Source organism: Saccopteryx bilineata, chromosome 9, assembly GCF_036850765.1.
Source record: "Saccopteryx bilineata isolate mSacBil1 chromosome 9, mSacBil1_pri_phased_curated, whole genome shotgun sequence".
NCBI classification, from domain to species: domain Eukaryota; kingdom Metazoa; phylum Chordata; class Mammalia; order Chiroptera; family Emballonuridae; genus Saccopteryx; species Saccopteryx bilineata.
The window spans coordinates 94,004,921-94,024,222 of NC_089498.1; the positions used below are offsets into that span (position 1 = coordinate 94,004,921).

General features: G+C 45.4%; 1 protein-coding gene across 1 annotated transcript in view; it reads right to left on the reverse strand.

Moving 5' to 3' along the window:
• Window positions 1-3,709: 3,709 nt before the first annotated feature.
• ALOX5 (arachidonate 5-lipoxygenase) overlaps window positions 3,710-19,302 on the reverse strand; it is a 61,888-nt gene continuing 46,295 nt past the window's right edge. Inside the window, exons 8-14 of the mRNA XM_066243599.1 lie at window positions 17,158-17,361; window positions 16,267-16,353; window positions 14,468-14,646; window positions 13,882-14,003; window positions 13,033-13,133; window positions 12,523-12,693; window positions 3,710-4,372 (exon numbers count right to left, since the gene is read on the reverse strand). Coding sequence (XP_066099696.1) covers window positions 4,193-4,372; window positions 12,523-12,693; window positions 13,033-13,133; window positions 13,882-14,003; window positions 14,468-14,646; window positions 16,267-16,353; window positions 17,158-17,361 — 1,044 coding nt within the window. The 3' untranslated portion in view covers window positions 3,710-4,192. The remainder of the gene's footprint in view (window positions 4,373-12,522; window positions 12,694-13,032; window positions 13,134-13,881; window positions 14,004-14,467; window positions 14,647-16,266; window positions 16,354-17,157; window positions 17,362-19,302) is intronic.

Consider the following 19,302-nt stretch of genomic DNA (forward strand, 5'->3'; position numbering starts at 1 on the left):
CAATCAATGAACAACTAAAGTGCCACAATGAGAAACTGATGATTGATGTTTCTCATCTTTCTCTGCTCCTGTCTGTCTGTCCCTATCTATCCCTCTCTCTGACTCTCTCTTTGTCTCTGTAAAAAAAACAAAACAAAAACCCAAACAAACTAAAAACTAAACAGGTTTCCAAAGCAGGGGACCAACCATGTGTGAAGGTTTGTTCATGTGCTTGCTAGCATTTGGTTTTGTTAGTCATCAACATAAAAGAATTGTAGCCATTCTTGTAGATGTATAGTTATATCTCATTGTGGTTTTACGGTGTTGTTTTCTAATGACTCTGCTTATTGGCCATTCACAAACCTTATCAGTCTCTGTTTCAGGGGTTATCAAAGTATGGCCCACTGATCAAATCCACCCCATGGCCTGATGTTGCAAGGTTGTTTTTAAAAAATGAAACACATTGGAGATGGCCTGTCAAACCTAAAATATTTATAGAAGAAATTTTGCAAGCCTGTTCTGTATTTAAGTATGTCTCTTATATATAGCATATTGTTGGGTGTTGGCTTTTTATTTATATTTTAATATTTACTTTTTTTGAGCTAGCAGGACAAACTATATTAGATGTGGGGACATCTGTGTCTTAGACTCCGGGAAATGGCACTTGTATCAATTTCAAACACATATGTTGATCTGATTTAACTTAAAATGGGTGAGGCATCACTATAGCCTGATGTTACCTATACCTGAGTTTTGTCAGGGTGAACTTAACAGGAGCCCTTTAAACTGAACTTTGTACCTGCTGATGCTTGCTCAGTATCTCCAGTGCCACTGGGACCTTGAACATATACGGGTCATCACATCTGCCCTGGACAACAATGTTTGTTTGGCTGGAAAGTCCATGACTTGAGCAAACTTCTCTATTTACTAAGTCGAGAAAATGTAAACTATCTCTTCACTGATGGCAAGGATTCTCCCGGGGACAGGGGGCTTTTAGGTTCCATCTTGTAGCCAAAGTGAAAAGTACATGATGATCTAAGTGAGCACGAGACTCTGTGTCCTTCATGCAGGGTATCTGCAGAGGTCTGCAGCTTGAGTGTAAGCCCTGTCAAGCCACAGATACAATTCCCTTCAGGAGGGAAAGAGAAGTAATTTCTCATAGCTTGGAAGCCAATCATTGGCTTATTGGTTACTTTTGGAAATTGCATTTTCAGTGAAGTGAAATGGTTACTCAGGTGTACTAAGTGTATACTCGTCCTCACTTTCTGCTGCTCAAAATGTCATATTGTCATTTACAACAACATGGGTGGACCTTGAGAACATTATACTGAGTGAAATAAGTCAGTAAGAGCTAAGAACTATAAAATTTCACATATAGGTGGGATATAAAACTGAGATTCATGGACATAGATAAAAGTGGTTACCTGGGGAAAGAGAATAAAGGAGGACAAATATATGGTGACAGAAAATGATTTGACTGTGGGTGATGGGCACACAACGCAATCAATAGTTCAAATGCTATAGAGATGCTCACTTGAAACCTATGTACTTTTTTTTGAAACCTATGTACTCTCTTTGATCAATGTCATCCCATTAAATTTAATCTCTAAATTAATAAAAGAAAAGAATTACCGGAAAAAATAAATACATTTGTCTAAATTTTGTTTCAAAAAATAAAATTTTTTAAAAGGTAACCAAAATTAATGTAGAGAAATATGAGGTATTTTAAAAATCTATTCTGATGCCTGACCAGGCGGTGGCACAGTGGATAGAGTGTCGGACTGGGATGCGGAAGGACCCAGGTTCAAGACCCCGAGGTTGCCAGCTTGAGCACGGGCTTATCTGGTTTGAGCAAAGCTCACCAGCTTGGACCCAAGGTCGATGGCTCCAGCAAGGAGTTACTCGGTCTGCTGAAGGCCCCCGGTCAAGGCACATATGAGAAAACAATCAATGAGATATAACTATACATCTACAAGAATGGCTATACTTCTTTTATGTTGATGAATAACAAAACCAAATGCTAGCAAGCATATGAACAACTAAGGTGTTGCAACAAAAAACTGATGATTGATGCTTCTCATCTCTCTCCGTTCCTGTCTGTCTGTCCCTATCTATCCCTCTCTCTGACTCTCTCTCTGTCCCTGTAAAAAAAAAAAACAACAAAAAACTATTTTAATAATCTCTGCCTTTTTGTAGTTTTTAGTCCATTTAATGTAATTATTGATATGTTTGGTTCTGTGTTTATAATTTATTTGATTTGTTTGCCCCCTCTGTTTTCTCTATTCCTCTTTCTCTTCTTTCTTTTAGCTATTTATACATTTTAGAATACCACTCATTGGTTTTAGCTATACATTATTTTTAGTGGTTGCTCTAGGGCCATGGTCAGCAAACTCATTAGTCAGCAGAGCCAAATGTCAACAGTACAGCGATTGAAATTTGAAGAGCCAACTTTTTTAAACTTAAATTATATAGGTAGGTACATTCCTTATCGAGATAGTGCCCGAATGTGGTATTTTATGGGAGAGCTACACTCAAGGGGCCAAAGAGCTGCATGTGGCTCACGAGCCGCAGTTTGCCAACCACTGCTCTAGGGAATACAATATACCTACTTAAAATTTTGCAATCTACTTAGAATTAATATTGGGCAAATTTATGTAAGATAGAGAAACCATGTCAATGAAAAAGTCCATTTAATACCTATTGTCTTTCATGCTATCTTTACATGTATTGTGAATGCCACATACCAATGTTGTTATATTTGTTTTAAATAGTTATATATATGTGTGTGTGTTTTGGGGTTTTTTGTTTGTTTATTTTACCCAGTGAGAGGAGGGGAGGCAGAGAGACAGACTCCCACATGCTCCCTGACCAGGATCCACCCCACAAGCCCACTAGGGGGCAATGCTCTGCCCATCAGGCCATTGCTCTGTTGCTCAGCAATTCAACTCTTCTTCCTGCCTGAGGCAGAGGCTGTGGAGCCAACCTCAATGCTTGGGGCCAACTCACTCCAATCAAGCATGGCTGCATGAGGGGAAAGAGAGAGAGAGAAGCAAGAGGGGGGAAGGGTGGAGAAATGGATGGGCACTTCTCCTGTGTGCCCTGTCCAGGAATCGAACCTGGGATATTCACATGCTGGGGTGATGCTCTACCACTGAGCCAACTGGCCAGGGCCTATAGTCATATATTTTTTACAGGAATTAAGAAGTGGAGAAATGTCTCTTAATTTAGTAAATACTTGCCATGTCTGTTACTCTCCCATCCTTCCTAACGGCCTCAGTTTCTATCTGTGTCATTTCCCTTCAACCTGAAGAATTTCCTTGAGCATTTTTTTTGTGTGTGTATATCTGCTGGTAGCATTTTTAGTTTTATTTTCCATAAAATTATTTTATTTTCATAATTGTCCCCTACAATTTCTGATTGAACATTCAATCTAATTAAAATTATTCCATTGCATGTTACCTGTGTCACTGCTTTCGAGATTTTCTCTATAACTGGTTTTGAGGAGTGTGACTCTGAAGTGTGGTTTACTTTGTATTTATTCTGCTTGCTTCCTGAAGCTATCCAGACTGGGGGTAGTAGGGAGACTTTTGCCTAGATGGAGTCACAATGATTATGGCTTTGTGTGTGGGTGGATGTGGGGGATGTGAGCTCTTTGAGTTGGTTGGAATACAGCATGTGGAAGGAAACCTGTTTTAAATGAACTTGATTTTTATGACAACCAATTTTTAATTCATTTAAGAAGAATTTATTTGGGCATGCACTGTATGCAAGAAATTGAACGAAGTCTAAGCATAAAATAATCATTCCATGTCCCCAACAAGAAACATCTATCTGTTATGCTGAGTTGTAGGTGCTGAGTGCTGATGTAGATGTGGTGCAGGAAGCTATGCCATCTCACTCTGTGTAGGAGGGTCCCTTAGTGTTTCCACACATTATCAAAGGGATTTGCTCAAGAGTGAGCAGTAAAAAAGGAACACACGCTGAAGCTTTGCTATAATGTGGCCCAGACTAAGCAGCTTTTGGTTTGAAGCCAGTCAGCCTGGGGCCTGAGGGCAGAACTCCCAGGAATCCTGGTAAGCTTGGACAGAGAGAGATGCCAGGAGGCCTGCCTCATGGCTGGCCCATGTGCCTCCCACCCTGGTGGAGTCAGGGTGGAGAACAACACGTGGAACAGGTGGCCATCCCAGCCGGAGTGAGAGGCTCAGGCAGCCACTCATATGGCAACGCTGTTGGGAATCCGGTCTGGAGACAAATAGTAATATGGTAGCTTCTTCTTCTTGTTGCGCTCAGCAATCACACTGATGATGCCATCGAGGTTCTTGCGGAACCGGGCCATGGCCTCTTTTACCGGTTTCTCAGTGAAATGCTCCTCTGGGTACATGCCTAAGAACAGCTGAGAACCGGGGCAGACAGACAGGTTAAACTGCAGTGCAGTGATGTTAATGAACGGAACCTGTCCCACCCACGGAGATCATGCATGGGGAATCATCCTCTGCCACCTGTTGAGAACACCCCAGGAATACTAATGCCATCTCTGACCTGGCTTTTCCTAAGGAAGGGATAACTTCCCTTCTATGGGGGGCTATAAGGGTGTGTGTGAGGGCTCTCGTGGTCGCAGCTGTGGTGGGCATGTGGCTATGGAGGCCTGCTTTGTCCTGTGCTACACAGCCCTCCTGCCTCTCCATCTTGGCTCCCAGCTACGTGGCCAGAGAGGCCAGCGCTGGCCCTCTCTCACCCTATCGAGGTGGTGTGCTCATTTGCATGCTTAGGCAGATGTCTGCAAATTAAAACCAGACATTTTTTCAAAAGCAACCATTAGATTGTTAAAATTTGGAAATTTCATCTCCATAGCTGGAAAGGGCAGGGGAAGTATTATATACAAGTGATGGGATTTTGGATTTAGTTTGTGGAGGGCAGTTCAGTCTCAACATTCTTTGACCAAGGAATTCCCCAATGAGAAACACATACTCTGGTCCTACTGAACACGTGCAGACACATATGCAAAGATGTTAGTGAGCAACTAACACATGAGTAAATGCTCTAAATAAGTTAATGCCTGAGATTTCAAGATGGAAGCAGAGAAGGCAGACATACAAACTGCCACATCACGGGACCAAACTGGATTACAAATTAATTTAAGAACAATCATTGTGAAAAACCAACTTTAGACTAAAAGAACAGGACGGAAAAACCAAGGAGCACAGAAGAAACCACACTGAGCCTGGTAGGAAGTGCGGGGATGTGGTGGGGGCTCCCACACTTCCAGGAGCAAGGGGAGGCTGAGGGTCCAGAGGAATTCTCACCGGAAGAGAGATCCTGAGAGACGGGGGTCCTCAGTCCCAGGACCAGAACCCCAGCCTAGAAACCCATTGACTGGAGGAAACAGCCTGACAGCATTGATTGGGGAAAAGAGTGGGATTTCTGTCTGTGGGAAAAGGCTGGTGAAGAAGTTGCAGCCTTAAAGGGCCAGTGCAGAAAATACCACTCACAGCCACTTGCCTGGGGTTCTGGGGGTGAGGAGGGCTGAGAGAACTGGTCTTGTATGAGGAGAGTGGGGAGATCGAGGCATGGGGACACAAACAGTAACAGGGAGAATAATACCTGAGCTGAGTCATTCTCCAGTGCCGAGGTAGCCATAGCTGGGGGTAGGGTAGCTCCCTCTATCCAGCACAAGCCTAATGTGGAGCCAGTTGACTCACCTCCAAAAAGCTCTCCAGCTCCAATCAGTGCAAAAGGCCATTCAGAATAGAACTACCTTATGACCCAGCAATCCCTCTACTGGGTATATACCCAAAAACTCAGAAACATTGATATGTAAAGACACATGCAGCCCCATGTTCATTGCAGCATTGTTCACAGTGGCCAGGACATGGAAACAACCAAAAAGCCCATCAATAGATGACTGGATAAAGAAGATGTGGCACATATACACTATGGAATACTACTCAGCCATAAGAAATGATGACATCGGATCATTTACAGCAAAATGGTGGGATCTTGATAACATTATACGAAGTGAAATAAGTAAATCAGAAAAAACCAGGAACTGCATTATTCCATACGTAGGTGGGACATAAAAGTGAGACTAAGAGGCCCTGGCTGGTTGGCTCAGTGGTAGAGCGTCGGCTGGCATGCGGAGGGCCCGGGTTCAATTCCCGGCCAGGGCACACAGGAGAAGCGCCCATCTGCTTCTCCACCCCTCCCCCTCTCTTTCTCTATCTCTCTCTTCCCCTCCCGCAGCCGAGGCTCCACTGGAGCAAAGATGACCTGGGCTGGGGATGGCTCCTTGGCCTCTGCCCCAGGCGCTAGAGTGGCTCTGGTCATGACAGAGCAATGCCCCAGAGGGGCAGAGCATCGCCCCCTGGTGGGCGTGCCAGGTGGATCCCGGTCGGGCGCATACGGGAGTCTGTCTGACTATCTCTCCCCGTTTCTAACTTCAGAAAGAAAAAAGAAAAAAAAAGTGAGACTAAGAGACATCGATAAGAGTGTGGTAGTTATGGGGGGAGGGGGGAGAGGGGAGAGGGAGAGGGAAAGGGGGGAGGGGGAAGGGCACAAAGAAAACTAGATAGAAGGTGACAGAGGACAATCTGACTTTGGGTGATGGGTATGCAACATAATTGAACGACAAGATAACCTGGACATGTTATCTTTGAATATATGTATCCTGATTTATTGATGTCACCCCATTAAAAAAATAAAATAAAAAAACAAAACAAAAAAAAACCAAAAAGCCATTCAGAAAGGAGGAAGTAAAGGGGAGGAGCAGTGACTCAGGTTTCCGGGGAGACTTGAGCTACACCACCCCCTTCTGATATGGAGAACATCCCCTGCCCCTAGAGAGTAACTAGGCAGACCACACCTTCTTGTTCTCAGGTCACACCCACTGCATTCCTGGATAGAGTTTCAGCTGGGGCCAAAGAGCAAGATACTCCCTCTACCCCCGTTCTAAACACAGAAGTTCCCTGTGGACTCAGAAAACAAACAGCAGGGAATTAAGACTTTTAAGTGGCTCTACTAGTTAAGGAGAATTAAAAGCCAAGCAACCAGCAGAGGCTGAGGGATAAAGACCTGGAGGAGGAGCTGCATTCCATATACCAACCTCAGACCCACAACCCCAACAGGTTTGCAAACCACACACAGATAAAATGGGAAGACAGAGAAATGTAATCCATATGAATCAACAAAAGAAATCCCCAGAAAAAGAACTGAATGAGATGGAAGTAACCAAATTACCGGATACAGAGTTTAAAATAATGATTGTTAGGATGCTTAAGGATCTCAGAGCTACAATGGGTAGATTTAATGAGCACCTAAAGAAATTGCAAGCATCAAAAAGGACAGTGAAATTATAAAAAAGAATCAATCAGAAATGAAGGCTACATTAGAAGGGATCAACAGCAGGCTGGCTGAAGCAGAGGATCGAATCAACAAATTAGAGGACAAGATAAATAAAAACTGAAACAGAGAAGCAAAAATAAAAGAGACTCAAAAAGTCTAAGAAAACTATAAGAGAACTCTATGACAATGTGAAGAGAAAAAACATCCACATCATAGGGGTTCCTGAAAGAGAAGAGAAAGAACAAGGGATAGAGAACCTGTTTGAAGAAATCATAGCTGAAAACATTCCTAAATTGATAAAAGAAAAAGTCACACAAGTTCAAGAAGCAGAGAGTCCTGGTAAAGAGAAACCCAAGGAGGCCTACATCAAGACACATCATAATTAAAATACCAAAATTAAGAGATAAAGAAAAAATACTAAAAGCAGCAAGAGAAAAGAAGTCAATTACCTATAGAGGAGACCTCATAAGGATGATATCCAACTTTGGAATAGAAACACTAGAGGACAGAAGGAAATGGCAAGAAATATTCAAAGTAATGCAAAACAAGAGGCTACAACCAAGACTTCTTTACCCAGCAAGATTATTGTTTAAAATTGAAGGAGAAATAAAAAGCTTCCCAGACCAAAAAACCCCACGAAAAACTCAAGGAATTCATTGCAACCAAACCAGTATGACATGAAATGTTAAGGGACATGCTGTAAAAAGAGCAAAGGAAAAAAGAAAAGAGAAAGAAGATTATAGATTTAAAGAATAAAATGGCAATAAACAACTACATATCAATAATAACCTTAAATGTAAATGAATTAAATGCTCCATTCAAAAGAGATAGGGGTAGCTGCATGGATAAGAAAACAGGACCCATACATATGTTGTCTACAAGAGACTAACCTCAGAACAAAAGATACAGAGAGTAAAGGGATGGAAAAAAATATTTCATGCAAACAGAAAGGAAAGAAAAAGCTGGGGTAGCACAATTACTACTATTGGACAAAATAAACTTTAAAACAAAGGGTATAGTAAGAGATAAGGTCACTACATAATGATAAAAGGACCATTACAACAGGAATATATAACCATTTTAAATATATATGCACCTAATATAGGAGCACCTAAATATGTAAAACAGATTTTGATGGACAAAAAGGACAAGAGCAACAGCAATACTATAATAATAGGGGATTTTAATACCCCACTAACATCAACGGATAGAACCTCCAGCCAGAAAATTAACAAAGAAACAGTGGCCTTAAATCACACACTAGATCAACTAGATTTAATAGATATCTTCAGAACCTTTCACCCCAAAGCACCAGAATATACATCCTTTTCAAGTGCTCACAGTACATTCTTTAGGATAGACCACATGTTAGGACACAAAACAAGTCTTAATAAATTTAAGAAGATTGAAATAATATCAAGCACCTTCTCTGATCACAATGGCATGAAAGTAGAAATCAACTACAATAGAAAAACTGAAAAGCATTCAAACACTTGGAGACTAAATAGCATGCTATTAAATAATGAATGAGATCAAGGAAGAAATCAAAAAGTTCCTTGAAACAAATGAAAATAAACATACAACAATTCAAAATTTATGGGACACAGCAAAAGCAGTCCTGAGAGAGAAGTTCATAGCATTACAGGCATACCTTAAGAAGCAAGAAAAAGCTCAAATTAACAACCCTGCACCTAAAAGAACTAGAAAAAGCACAGCAAGTAAACCCAGAGGTAGTAGAAGGAAGGAAATAATAAAGATCAGAGTGGAAATAAATGACACTGAGGCAAAATACAAACAAAAATACAGAAGATCAATGAAATAAGAGCTGGTTCTTTGAAAAGGTAAACAGAATTGATGAACCTTTAACCAGACTCACCAAGAAAAAAAGAGAGAGGGCTTAAATAAATAAAATTAGAAATGAGAGTGGAGAAGTAACAACGGACACAGCAGAAATTCAAAGGATTGTAAAAAAAATACTATGAAGAACTGTATGCTCCCAAATGGGACAACCCAGATGAAATGGATAAATTCCTTGAAAAATATAATCATTCAAAAATCAATCTGGAAGAATCAGAAAACCTAAACAGACCAATTACAACAAAAGAGATTGAAACAGTTATCAAATAACTCCCAACAAACCAAAGTTCTGGGCCTGATGGCTTCACAGGCGAATTTTACCAAATATTCAAAGATGAACTAACTCCTATCCTTCTCAAGCTTTTTCAGAAAATTCAAGAGGAGGGAAAACTTCCAAGCTCCTTTTATGATGAGAACATAAGCCTCATCCAAAACCAGGCAAAGACACTACAAAGAAAGAAAACTATAGACCAATATCCCTGATGAACTTAGATGCTAAAATTCTCAACAAAATATTAGCAAACCAGATCCAGCAATACATGAAAAAAATCATACATCGTGATCAAGTGGGATTTATTCTGGGCAGGCAAGACTGGTACAATATTCGCAAATCAATCAATGTGATTCTTCACATAACAAAAGGATAAAAACCACATGATAATATCAATAGACGCAAAAAAAGCATTTGATAAAATCTAGCACCCATTTATGATCAAAACTCTCAGTAAAGTGGGAATAGAGGGAACATACCTCAACATGATAAAGGCCATCTATGACAAACCCACAGCCAACATCATACTCAATGGGCAAAAATGAAAAGCAATCCCCTTAAGATCAAGAACAAGGCCCCCTTCTTTTGAAATGGTGCCCCCTTTCACCACTCTTATTCAACATAGTTCTGTAAGTCCTAGCTACAGCAATCAGACAAGAAGAAGAAATAAAAGGCATCCAAATTGGAAAAGAGGAAGTAAAACTTTCATTATTTGCTGATGACTTGGTACTGTATATAGAAAACCCTAAAGTCTCAGTCAAAAAACTAGTGGAACTGATAAATGAATTCAGCAAGGTGGCAAGATAAAAAATCAATATTCAGAAATCAGTGGCATTTATATACACCAACAATGAACTGTCAGAGAAATTAAGGGAACAATCCCCTTCACTATTACAACCAAAAGAATAAAGAACCTAGGAGTAAATTTAACCAAGGAGGTTAAAGACCTGTAATCGGAAAATTATAAAACGTTGATAAAAGAAATCAAGGAAGATACAAAAAAGTGGAAACATACCGTGTTCATGGTTAGGAAGAATAAACATCATTAAAATGTCCATATTACCCAAAGCAATTTATAAATTCAATGCAATGCCAGTTAAAATACCAATGACATACTTCAAAGATATAGAACAAATATTCCAAAAATTCATATGGAACCAAAAAAGAACACGAATAGCCTCAGCAATCTTGAAAAAGAAGAATAATGTGGGTGGTATCACACTTCCTGATATCAAGTTATACTACAAGGCCATTGTACTCAAAACAGCTTGGTACTGGCATAAGAATAGGCATATAGATCAATGAAACAGAACAGAGAACCCAGAAATAAACCCACACCTTTATGGTCAATTGATATTTGACAAAGGAGGTAAGAGTATACAATGGATTAAAGACATCTTCTTTAACAAATGGTACTGGGAAAATTGGATAAATACATGCAAAAAAAATGAAACTAGACCACCAACTTGCACAATTCACAAAAACAAACTCAGAATGGATAAAAGACTTGAATGTAAGTCATGAAACCATGATCATCTTGGAAGAAAACATAGGCAGTAAGCGCTCTGACATCTCTCTTGCAGCAATATATTTGCTGATTTAACTCCACGGGCAAGTGAAATAATGGACAGGATGAACAAATGGGACTATATCAAACTAAAAAGCTTTTGCACAGCAATAAACACCATTAACAAAATAAAAAGACAAATTACACAATGGGAGAACATATTCGCCAACACATCCAATAAAGGGTTAATAACCAAAATCTATAAAAAACTTGTAAAACTCAACACCAGGAAGGTAAACAATCCAATCAAAAGTTAGGCAAGATAACTAGATGCTTCTCCAAAGAGGACATACAGATGGCCAATGGGCATATGAAAAAATGTTCAACATCACTGATCATCAGAGAAATGCAAATTAAAACCACAATGAGATACCACCTCACACCTGTCAGAGTTGTGCTCATTAACAAAACAACACATAACAAGTGCTGTGAGGATGTGGAGAAAAGGGAACCCTCCTGCACTGCTGGTGGGAATGCAGACTGGTGCAACCACTGTGGAAAACGGTATGGAGATTCCTCAAAAAATTAAAAATAGAACTGCCTTTTTACCCACTTTTAGGCATATATCCTAAGAATAACAAATCACTGATTCAAAAGTAGAAATGCACCCCCATGTTTATTGCATTGTTTACAATAGCCAAGATCTGGAAACAGCCCAAGTGTCTGTCAGTGGACGAGTGGATTAAAAAGCTGTGGTACATATATACTATGGACATCATACTACATGGCCGTGAAAAAGAAGGAAATCTTACCTTTTGCAACAACATGGATGGACTTGGAGTCTACTATGCTAAGCAAAATAAGCCAGGCAGAGAAAGAAAAATATCATATGACCTCACTCATTTGAGGAATCCAATGAACAATGTGAACTAAGGAATGGAACAGAGTCAGAGAAGGGTTCAAAGAGTCCAGAGGGAAAGTGGTCAGAGGGAGAGGGGATGAGAAGATGGGATCAAAGAAAGGAAAGACATTAGGGAAAGTATATACACATAACACAGAGAGATACAGGGCAGGATAGTAAATCTTGGAGGGAAGGGGGAAGGTGGTGGGGGAGGGGTATCAAGGAGAACATGGGGTGGGGAGGGAGGGAGATATATTTGGGGGAACACTTATAACTATGTAAACAAATTTAAAAAAAAAGTTAATGCCCATGGTCTGGGCTGGTACAGTCATTCTGTGCAGCACTGAGCTAATGCCATGGGATTGTGTCCTCTGAGATACACAGCTTTGGGATGAGCCTAAACAAGGTATATGTGCATGGAAATGTCTGGAAGGATACCCAGGAATCTCTTAGTGGTTCCCTCCAGGGTGCCAGTGAGAAATACACACGAGAGAACTTTGTCAAAAGCTGGGGGTTGGAATGCTTTTGTGGGGATGGCACTGGAGGACCCTGCGGGCCACTGCAGCCCCAGAAGTCAGGATTCCTGAGTTCTGAGTCACACACCCTGAGGTGGGGGCGTGGGTTAAACCTGGGACATCCTACCCACCAGAAGGGGCAGAATGGACTCACCTCGTTGTCCTGGAACTGGCTCAGTGCCCACACCGCGCCCAGATGCCAGCAGGAGCGGCCTCGGTCTGGCAGTGTATCCACGATCTGCTCAATGGTGACCACACCCTTTGCCGTGGGCGGAGGGGCCCGCATGGTCGGGGGGGCATTGGGGATCCAGGAACACCAGTCATACTGCAGGGAGAGCCACAGACACGCAACCCAGCTGCTGCCTTTCTGCATTTCCCGCCTCCCACCTGGGTGCTCCCCTCCTTCCAACGGGGTACCGGCAGCCAGGTTACAACCCCCTCACTGTGACCAGCCGGGGTCCTCCACTAAGTGGGCCGAAGCCTGAGTGGGAATACCCAATTCAGGCCCCGAGACTGCCTGAGGTCCACCTGGCTTCCTCTACCTGACTGGCAGGCTAAAAGACCAGGAGGAGGGCAGCAGCCTCACCCTGTAGGTCAGTAGCAGTCGAGGTTAAGTTGGCCATAGCAGTGGCTCACTCAGAGGTCTCCCCCTGCCCTTGCCCACCTGGCCAAAGTTCACTGCTGCGTGCTGTGCTGAGGCTGTGAAGATCACAACGGTCAGGTACTCGGCCAGCTTCTCCCTGGTCTTGATGGACTTGGGGAAGCCTACAGCAGAGCCAGGAGCCAGCTAAGTCCCCACCTCTCAGGAGGGACATCCAATCAGCAGAGCCACACTGCTGCCCCAACTGTCCCCGGGCTCCCCCCACCACCAGTGCTGGAGGGTCCGGCATGGGCAAGACACACTGGGAAGAGAGCAGCTTGGACCAGTGTCCTGATGTTTCTGACCCAGGCTATCAGGGTCACAGAAAGCCCCTGAAATGTCCCTATGAAACATACTGGTGGGCAGGAGTCCCTTTGGGACTCTGGCACTAACAGCAGGTACCAGGGTGAGTGCCACAGGAGGATGTTGCCCAAAGAAATTGAGAGGTGCAGAGAGGAGCAGAAAAGAGAACTGGCCTGACCAGGCGGTGGCATAGTGGATAGAGCGTTGGACTGGGATGCATAGGACCCAGGTTCAAGGCCCAAGGTCTCCAGCTTGAGCACGGGCTCATCTGGTTTGAGCAAAAGCTCACCAGCTTGGACCCAAGGTCGCTGGCTTGAGCAAGGGGTTACTTGATCTGCTGAAGGTCTGCGGTCAAGGCACATATGAGAAAGCAATCAATGAACAACTAAGGTGTCACAACGAAAAACTGATGATGCTTCTCATCTCTCTCCGTTCCTGTCTGTCTGTCCCTGTCTATCCCTCTCTCTGACTCTCTCTCTGTCCCTGTAAAAATAAATAAATAAATAAATAAATAAATAAATAAATAAATAAATAAAAGAGAACTGGGGGAGAGCTGGGCGTGGTCCCCACCTGAGGCCTTCTTGCCCCGCATGCCATATACATAAACATCCTGCACAAAGTCCTGCAGCTCCTGGTCCTCCACCACCACCTGGTCACTCTCATAGTAGATGTTCACCACGTCGGCAGTAAACCTGGCTCAGGAAAAAGGGCCCGCTAGGAGGGGGTGATCCAGCCAGGGTCTGCAGAGCTATGCCCTTGCAACCCAGGGCAGGGTCCCATCAGTGACTGTCACTCCTTAATGTCCAAGTCATTAAGGTCAACCCCACCCCCATCTATCCCCCTTCTCCATTAGTGCCCTGGCAATCAAGCCAGGTCCCTGGCCTCCTGAGTCAGCCGTGCAGACCCCTGGCTGGGTCCAGTAGTGCCCACACCCACCCCTCCAAGACCTACCCTCCACCACAGAGTAGGTCCCACCAGAGGCAGATTTAACAGCGAGTGCACCCGGCGTGTGCCCTGGGCCCCAACTTCTGAAGGGCCCTGCAAAACCCCAACTTTACATTTTTTTAAATGTAAGGGGCCCAATATTTCCTTCTGTGTCTGGGGCCTCAACCGACCTTAATCTGCCTCTGGGTCCCACAGCCCAGCGTGCACTTACATCTTGATGGCATCCCACACGAGTAGCCCGTCGTCCCGGTAGAAGTAGTAGGGGATGTCCTCTGTGCTCTCCATGCCCCGGGCCTTGATGGCCTCAGGAAAGCACAGGGAGGTGTAGGTCAGGTCCTGCATGGCCCTTTGCACCATCTGCACGTGCCCACCACCACCTGTGGCATTGGCCTTGAGTGGGAGGGAAGAGAGATTGCTGTGAGCTGAGGCCAGTTCCCCCTCTCCAGCCTACAGCCCCAGAGCTCGCCAGGAGACACTGTGGTCAGCAGTGTGGTGGCCAGGTGTGAAGAGGGCCAAAGCTATGTCTTGCATGGTTGGATAGAGGGATGTTTGACTCAGAGAATGCCAGGGCAGCCCAATGCAGAGGTTACAGCAAGGAACCTCTGCCTGATCTAATGCAGGGGGTTGAGATAGATGGGGATGTGCAGACTGGGGGCAACCGCAGAGGGAGGGCCCACCCAGGCAGGGCCCACCCAGGGAGGACATCTGGATAGCCGGCAGAGCGGGGACCTGGAGGCTGCAGCCTTGCGACCACTTTAGTTCTGAACCAACTGCTGGCATGTACATACTGCTTTCAGTGGCAATCTCTGGATGAAAGAGACAGGTGCCAGCCTTCAGGACCTGCACAGCCCTGTCAAGGGCTTGAGGTGTTCCAGGCTGAGAGAACCACAGGGAGCAGTCCTGGTCCTCCTCCCAGTGGCTTAGACACAGGTGCCCAGGCTCTCAGGTGCGCGCGCACACGGAGCAGTCAGGCCACAGAACCTTCCAAGAAGGACTTTGGTGCTGAGGTGCCAGACATATATCCCCAGGGGTCGTTTGATCCAAGGGGCTGTAATCAGTTAGTTATTCCTCCATTGTTACATGGAAACTGAGCCTGGAGCTCACCATGATGGTGTCCTCTTCCTCCTCCCATAGGGGAAAGCCTTCCGGGAGAAAGAGACCACAGTTCGAAGAGAGGAAGAGTGTGAGCCAGTGTGCTTGGACCCTGGGGACACTGAGTCCTCTGCCCATTTTGGTCTGAGGCTCCCTCATGCCTCTATGTTGAGGTACATGGGACAGTACGTTTTCTTTGCAGCTTCAGCTGCTTTGAGTTGGGTTTTGTCTTTTGCAGCCCAAACAGTGGCTCCACCGTGGTGATCATCTGGCCTCTCTCTAATAGGGTATGGGAAGGAGAGAGGTCAGGGATGAGGGGTGCAGCGTAGGGGGAGGGACAGAGGAATCTGGGCTTGGTAAGGCTAAATGGGGGGGGGGAGTTCAAAACACGGTGGGGTGCTGCCTGAGAGATATAAGGGACAAGCAGGCACCAAGGCCCCCCTGAGGAGGAGACAGGTTGGGAGCACTGACAGCCTGAATGGGCAGAAGGGGAGGCTGTGTTCAGAGTGAAAGACGGCAGAGTAGGAGGGGAATGTGGCTCCCCAGTGCATAAAGGGTGAGGAGTGGGTGCCAGGAGGCAGGATCTGTACCCACACACCAGAAGTGGGGAGAGCAAGGGCTGGAGGAGGTGATGGAGACAACACAGGAGGAAGAACTGGTGGCGAGCTGCAGGCAGTGCACTCCAAAGAGGAGAGCTTGTCCAGTGGCTGGGTGCAAGGGTGCAGAGACTGCCAAAGGACCCGAGAGCCTTCACTCTGCTTGTTCCAGTCCCCACCCTTCCCAGGCCTCCACCTCCGGTGCCTCAGGGTCTGGTCTCCTGAGAGGAAATCTGGATCTGAGGTGGGATGGGGGTTTTGAGAAGTGGGTGCCCACCAGGCAGTGGCCTGCCCTGCATGGGGTGGGGTAGGAGGCGCCCACCTTGTCGAAGAGGCCGTACTCGCAGATGAGCTGCTCTCGGGCCTTGGTGTTGATGGCGATGGTGAACCGCACGTGTGCCACCAGGAGCTAGGTGGGGGGCCAGAGAGAATGTTAGAGAAGGCCCGGCCAGGGCTCCTGACCAGGTCTGCATCTCCTCTGGAGCCCCAGGGAGCCTCCGCATCTCCATCCAGTCCTCGGTCCAGTCCACCTTAAAAATAGGGTGCACGGCAAGCAGCTGGCGGTACATGGCAATGCCAAAAACCTCAGTCCACTGTGTGTGTGTGGGCGGTGATACTGGGGCTCAGGGAGGAAGTGCTGGAGGGCATGCTGGTCTTCACAGCTGAGGAGACGCTGGAGGCCTAGGGTGCCGCTTGGATGCTTAGCAATAGTGATAATAATCAAAATGATCATAGCCGATGCTTGTGAGGAGCTTATCCATGTACCAGGCATGGTCTTCAGCTCTCTAAATTTGTTAATTATGTTAATTCTTACAATAATCCCATGAGGCAGATGATCTTTGTTTTACAGATGGAAAACCGAGGCACATGGAAACATTTTTAGTCTGCAGTCACCCCAACAGTTTTGCTAAGATTCGGGAAAAGAGAAGGTCAATGATAGTGGAGGCTCAGACAAGGGCCATGCTGCACTCATGTGTCTCCTCAGACTCAGTCCTCCAACCTCAGGCCACCACGGTGACCAGCCCCCAGCCCTGTGTCCTCAGGAACCAGCAGCCTTTCAGCAGGCCTTCCTGTACCCTGAACACAGGGCTGGGAGTCCCTGTGTGCTGGCCACTCCCACACACAGCCCTGTGCAGGGGTCCCTGCTCCTCCCCTCCTTTCCCTCTACACCCAGATATATTCTTCCACTAGGGGAGGCAGTAGGTTGCCCTACCTTAAAAATAGGGTGCACGGCAGGCAGCTGGCGGTACATGGCAATGCCAAAAACCTCAGACACCAGGTGAGTGCGTAGAAGGTGGGTGATGGTCTGGTGGACATGGAAGTCGCTGGAGCGCACCCAGATTTTGGCCAGGAGCCAGTCGTATTTTGCATCCGAAGGAAGGAAAATGGGGTTTTCCTCTCCTGGGACTTGGTTGAGCTGGTACACAGAAGAGAGAAGACACATCATGATGTCTCACTCCAGACCATAGGAAAGCCTGGCCTCGCAGGACATTCCAGAAAAATCCAGATGTTGTAAACAGTGGCTTTTGAATCATGAGAGGATCCCAGGGGTGGGCAGATGGCTCAGGGCTTGTTTCCAGTTCCAGCTCCCAGAGAACTTACTGAGCCTTTCTGAGCTCCAGTGTCACCAGCACCTGGAGCAGGGGGACGATACCTGCCCGCCTCACAGCGCTATCATGGAAAATGAACAGGAGGGCCTGCAGGCATCCACATGAAGCGGGTGGGGTCAGGTGCTCAGGGCACGCTGTCTTCCATGGGACCCATCTCTCCTCCTGCCTTCCCGACCTTACGCTCCCTCCTGCCTCCTGCTGCCCTTTGCTCTCGGGCTTTCTCCCCTCCTCTCTCTTCCCTTAAATGCTGCTGTTCCAGGTTCTGCCTCCGTGAGGTGCCCCTGACTTCTCTCATGTCCTAACTAGCTTCTGCAGTTCCCAGGGCTCTAGGGCCCTCATGATGCAGTGTCCCAGGTCACTCACTGTCCCTTTAGCCCAGACCTGCAGCCAGGCATCTCCCTAGTAGAGACCTGGTTGTCTTCCCTCTTCTGTGGCAACTCCATACTGGGCCAAGGTAATGCTTTTCTCTAAACTGGAAATAGTGTCATCTTGATCACTTCTTTAAAAAAACTCACCTTTTAATGCCTGGAAAAGAAAAGTCCCCCAACTCCATGGTCTGGCTGCTGACATGGGATCCCTTCCTGCATCTCTCCCAGTTCACTAAGGGTCTGGTACTTAGCTTTGCCGTCTCAGCTTCAGAACCCCACACAGGATGTCAAGTGAGTCCACAAGGTAGGCACTGCCATCACCCCATCTTTCAGAGAAGGGCACACTGTCTTGGAGGAATGGACATCTGGGATGTGAACGAATTATCCAGACCAGAGAAGCATGGAGTGGCATCCCAGCAGCAGAAGCAGGGGAGGGTCGGGGCTGGAAAGGGCTGCACTGGGTTGTAAGCCCTTCAGGGATCATTGTAGCTGCAGCAGTGTGACTTAAGGAGGAGACCTACCTGCCATTGGAGGACAGGTAAGATGACCAATTGTGCTCCTCAAGGTCAAATGTTTTGTTAGGTAATGTCCCTGTCTCTCTCTCTCTCTTTTTCTCTATCAAAAACAGCAGTGTCCAGTAGAAATACAGTGTGTCCGTAAAGTCATGGTGCACTTTTGACCGGTCACAGGAAAGCAACAAAAGACGATAGAAATGTGAAGTCTGCACCAAATAAAAGGAAAACTCTCCCAGTTTCATACCTATTCAGTGCAGTTCGATAGGACTCCTTAGGTAGCTATCCCGTATAGCAGTGGTTCTCAACCTTTCTAATGCCGTGACTCTGCAATACAGTTCCTCCGTTGCGGTGACCCCAAACCAAAAAATAATTTTGGTGGCTACTTCATAACTGTAATTTTGCTACAGTTATGATTTGGAATGTAAATACCTGATATGCATTATGTATTCTCATTGCTACAAATCAAACATAATTTAAACAGTGATTAATCACTAAAACAATATTTAATTATATATTGAGAAATATTTATTACTAATGGACCTCCTTACCTAGTGTATTGGGGCTACCATTCCGTAAATAGCTGCTTAACTAATGGATCTGTTTTTTCCAGATTAGTGGCAAGTTTTCTATATAGAACAGTGTGAACTACGTCATAGGATACACTGCAGTTTCTGCACAGCATGATATCTTTCAGGGCTCTTTCACACTATAAAGCAGCGGTTTCTGCGGTGGAATCCACATCTCATTTACTTCAATGGGAGACCCGTGGATTCCGCAGAAGAGAGATCCCCTGTACGGCAGAAATGCAGTTCCGACACATTTCTTCCCCTCCTATTCAAGTCAATGGGAGGCCGCAGCAGATTCC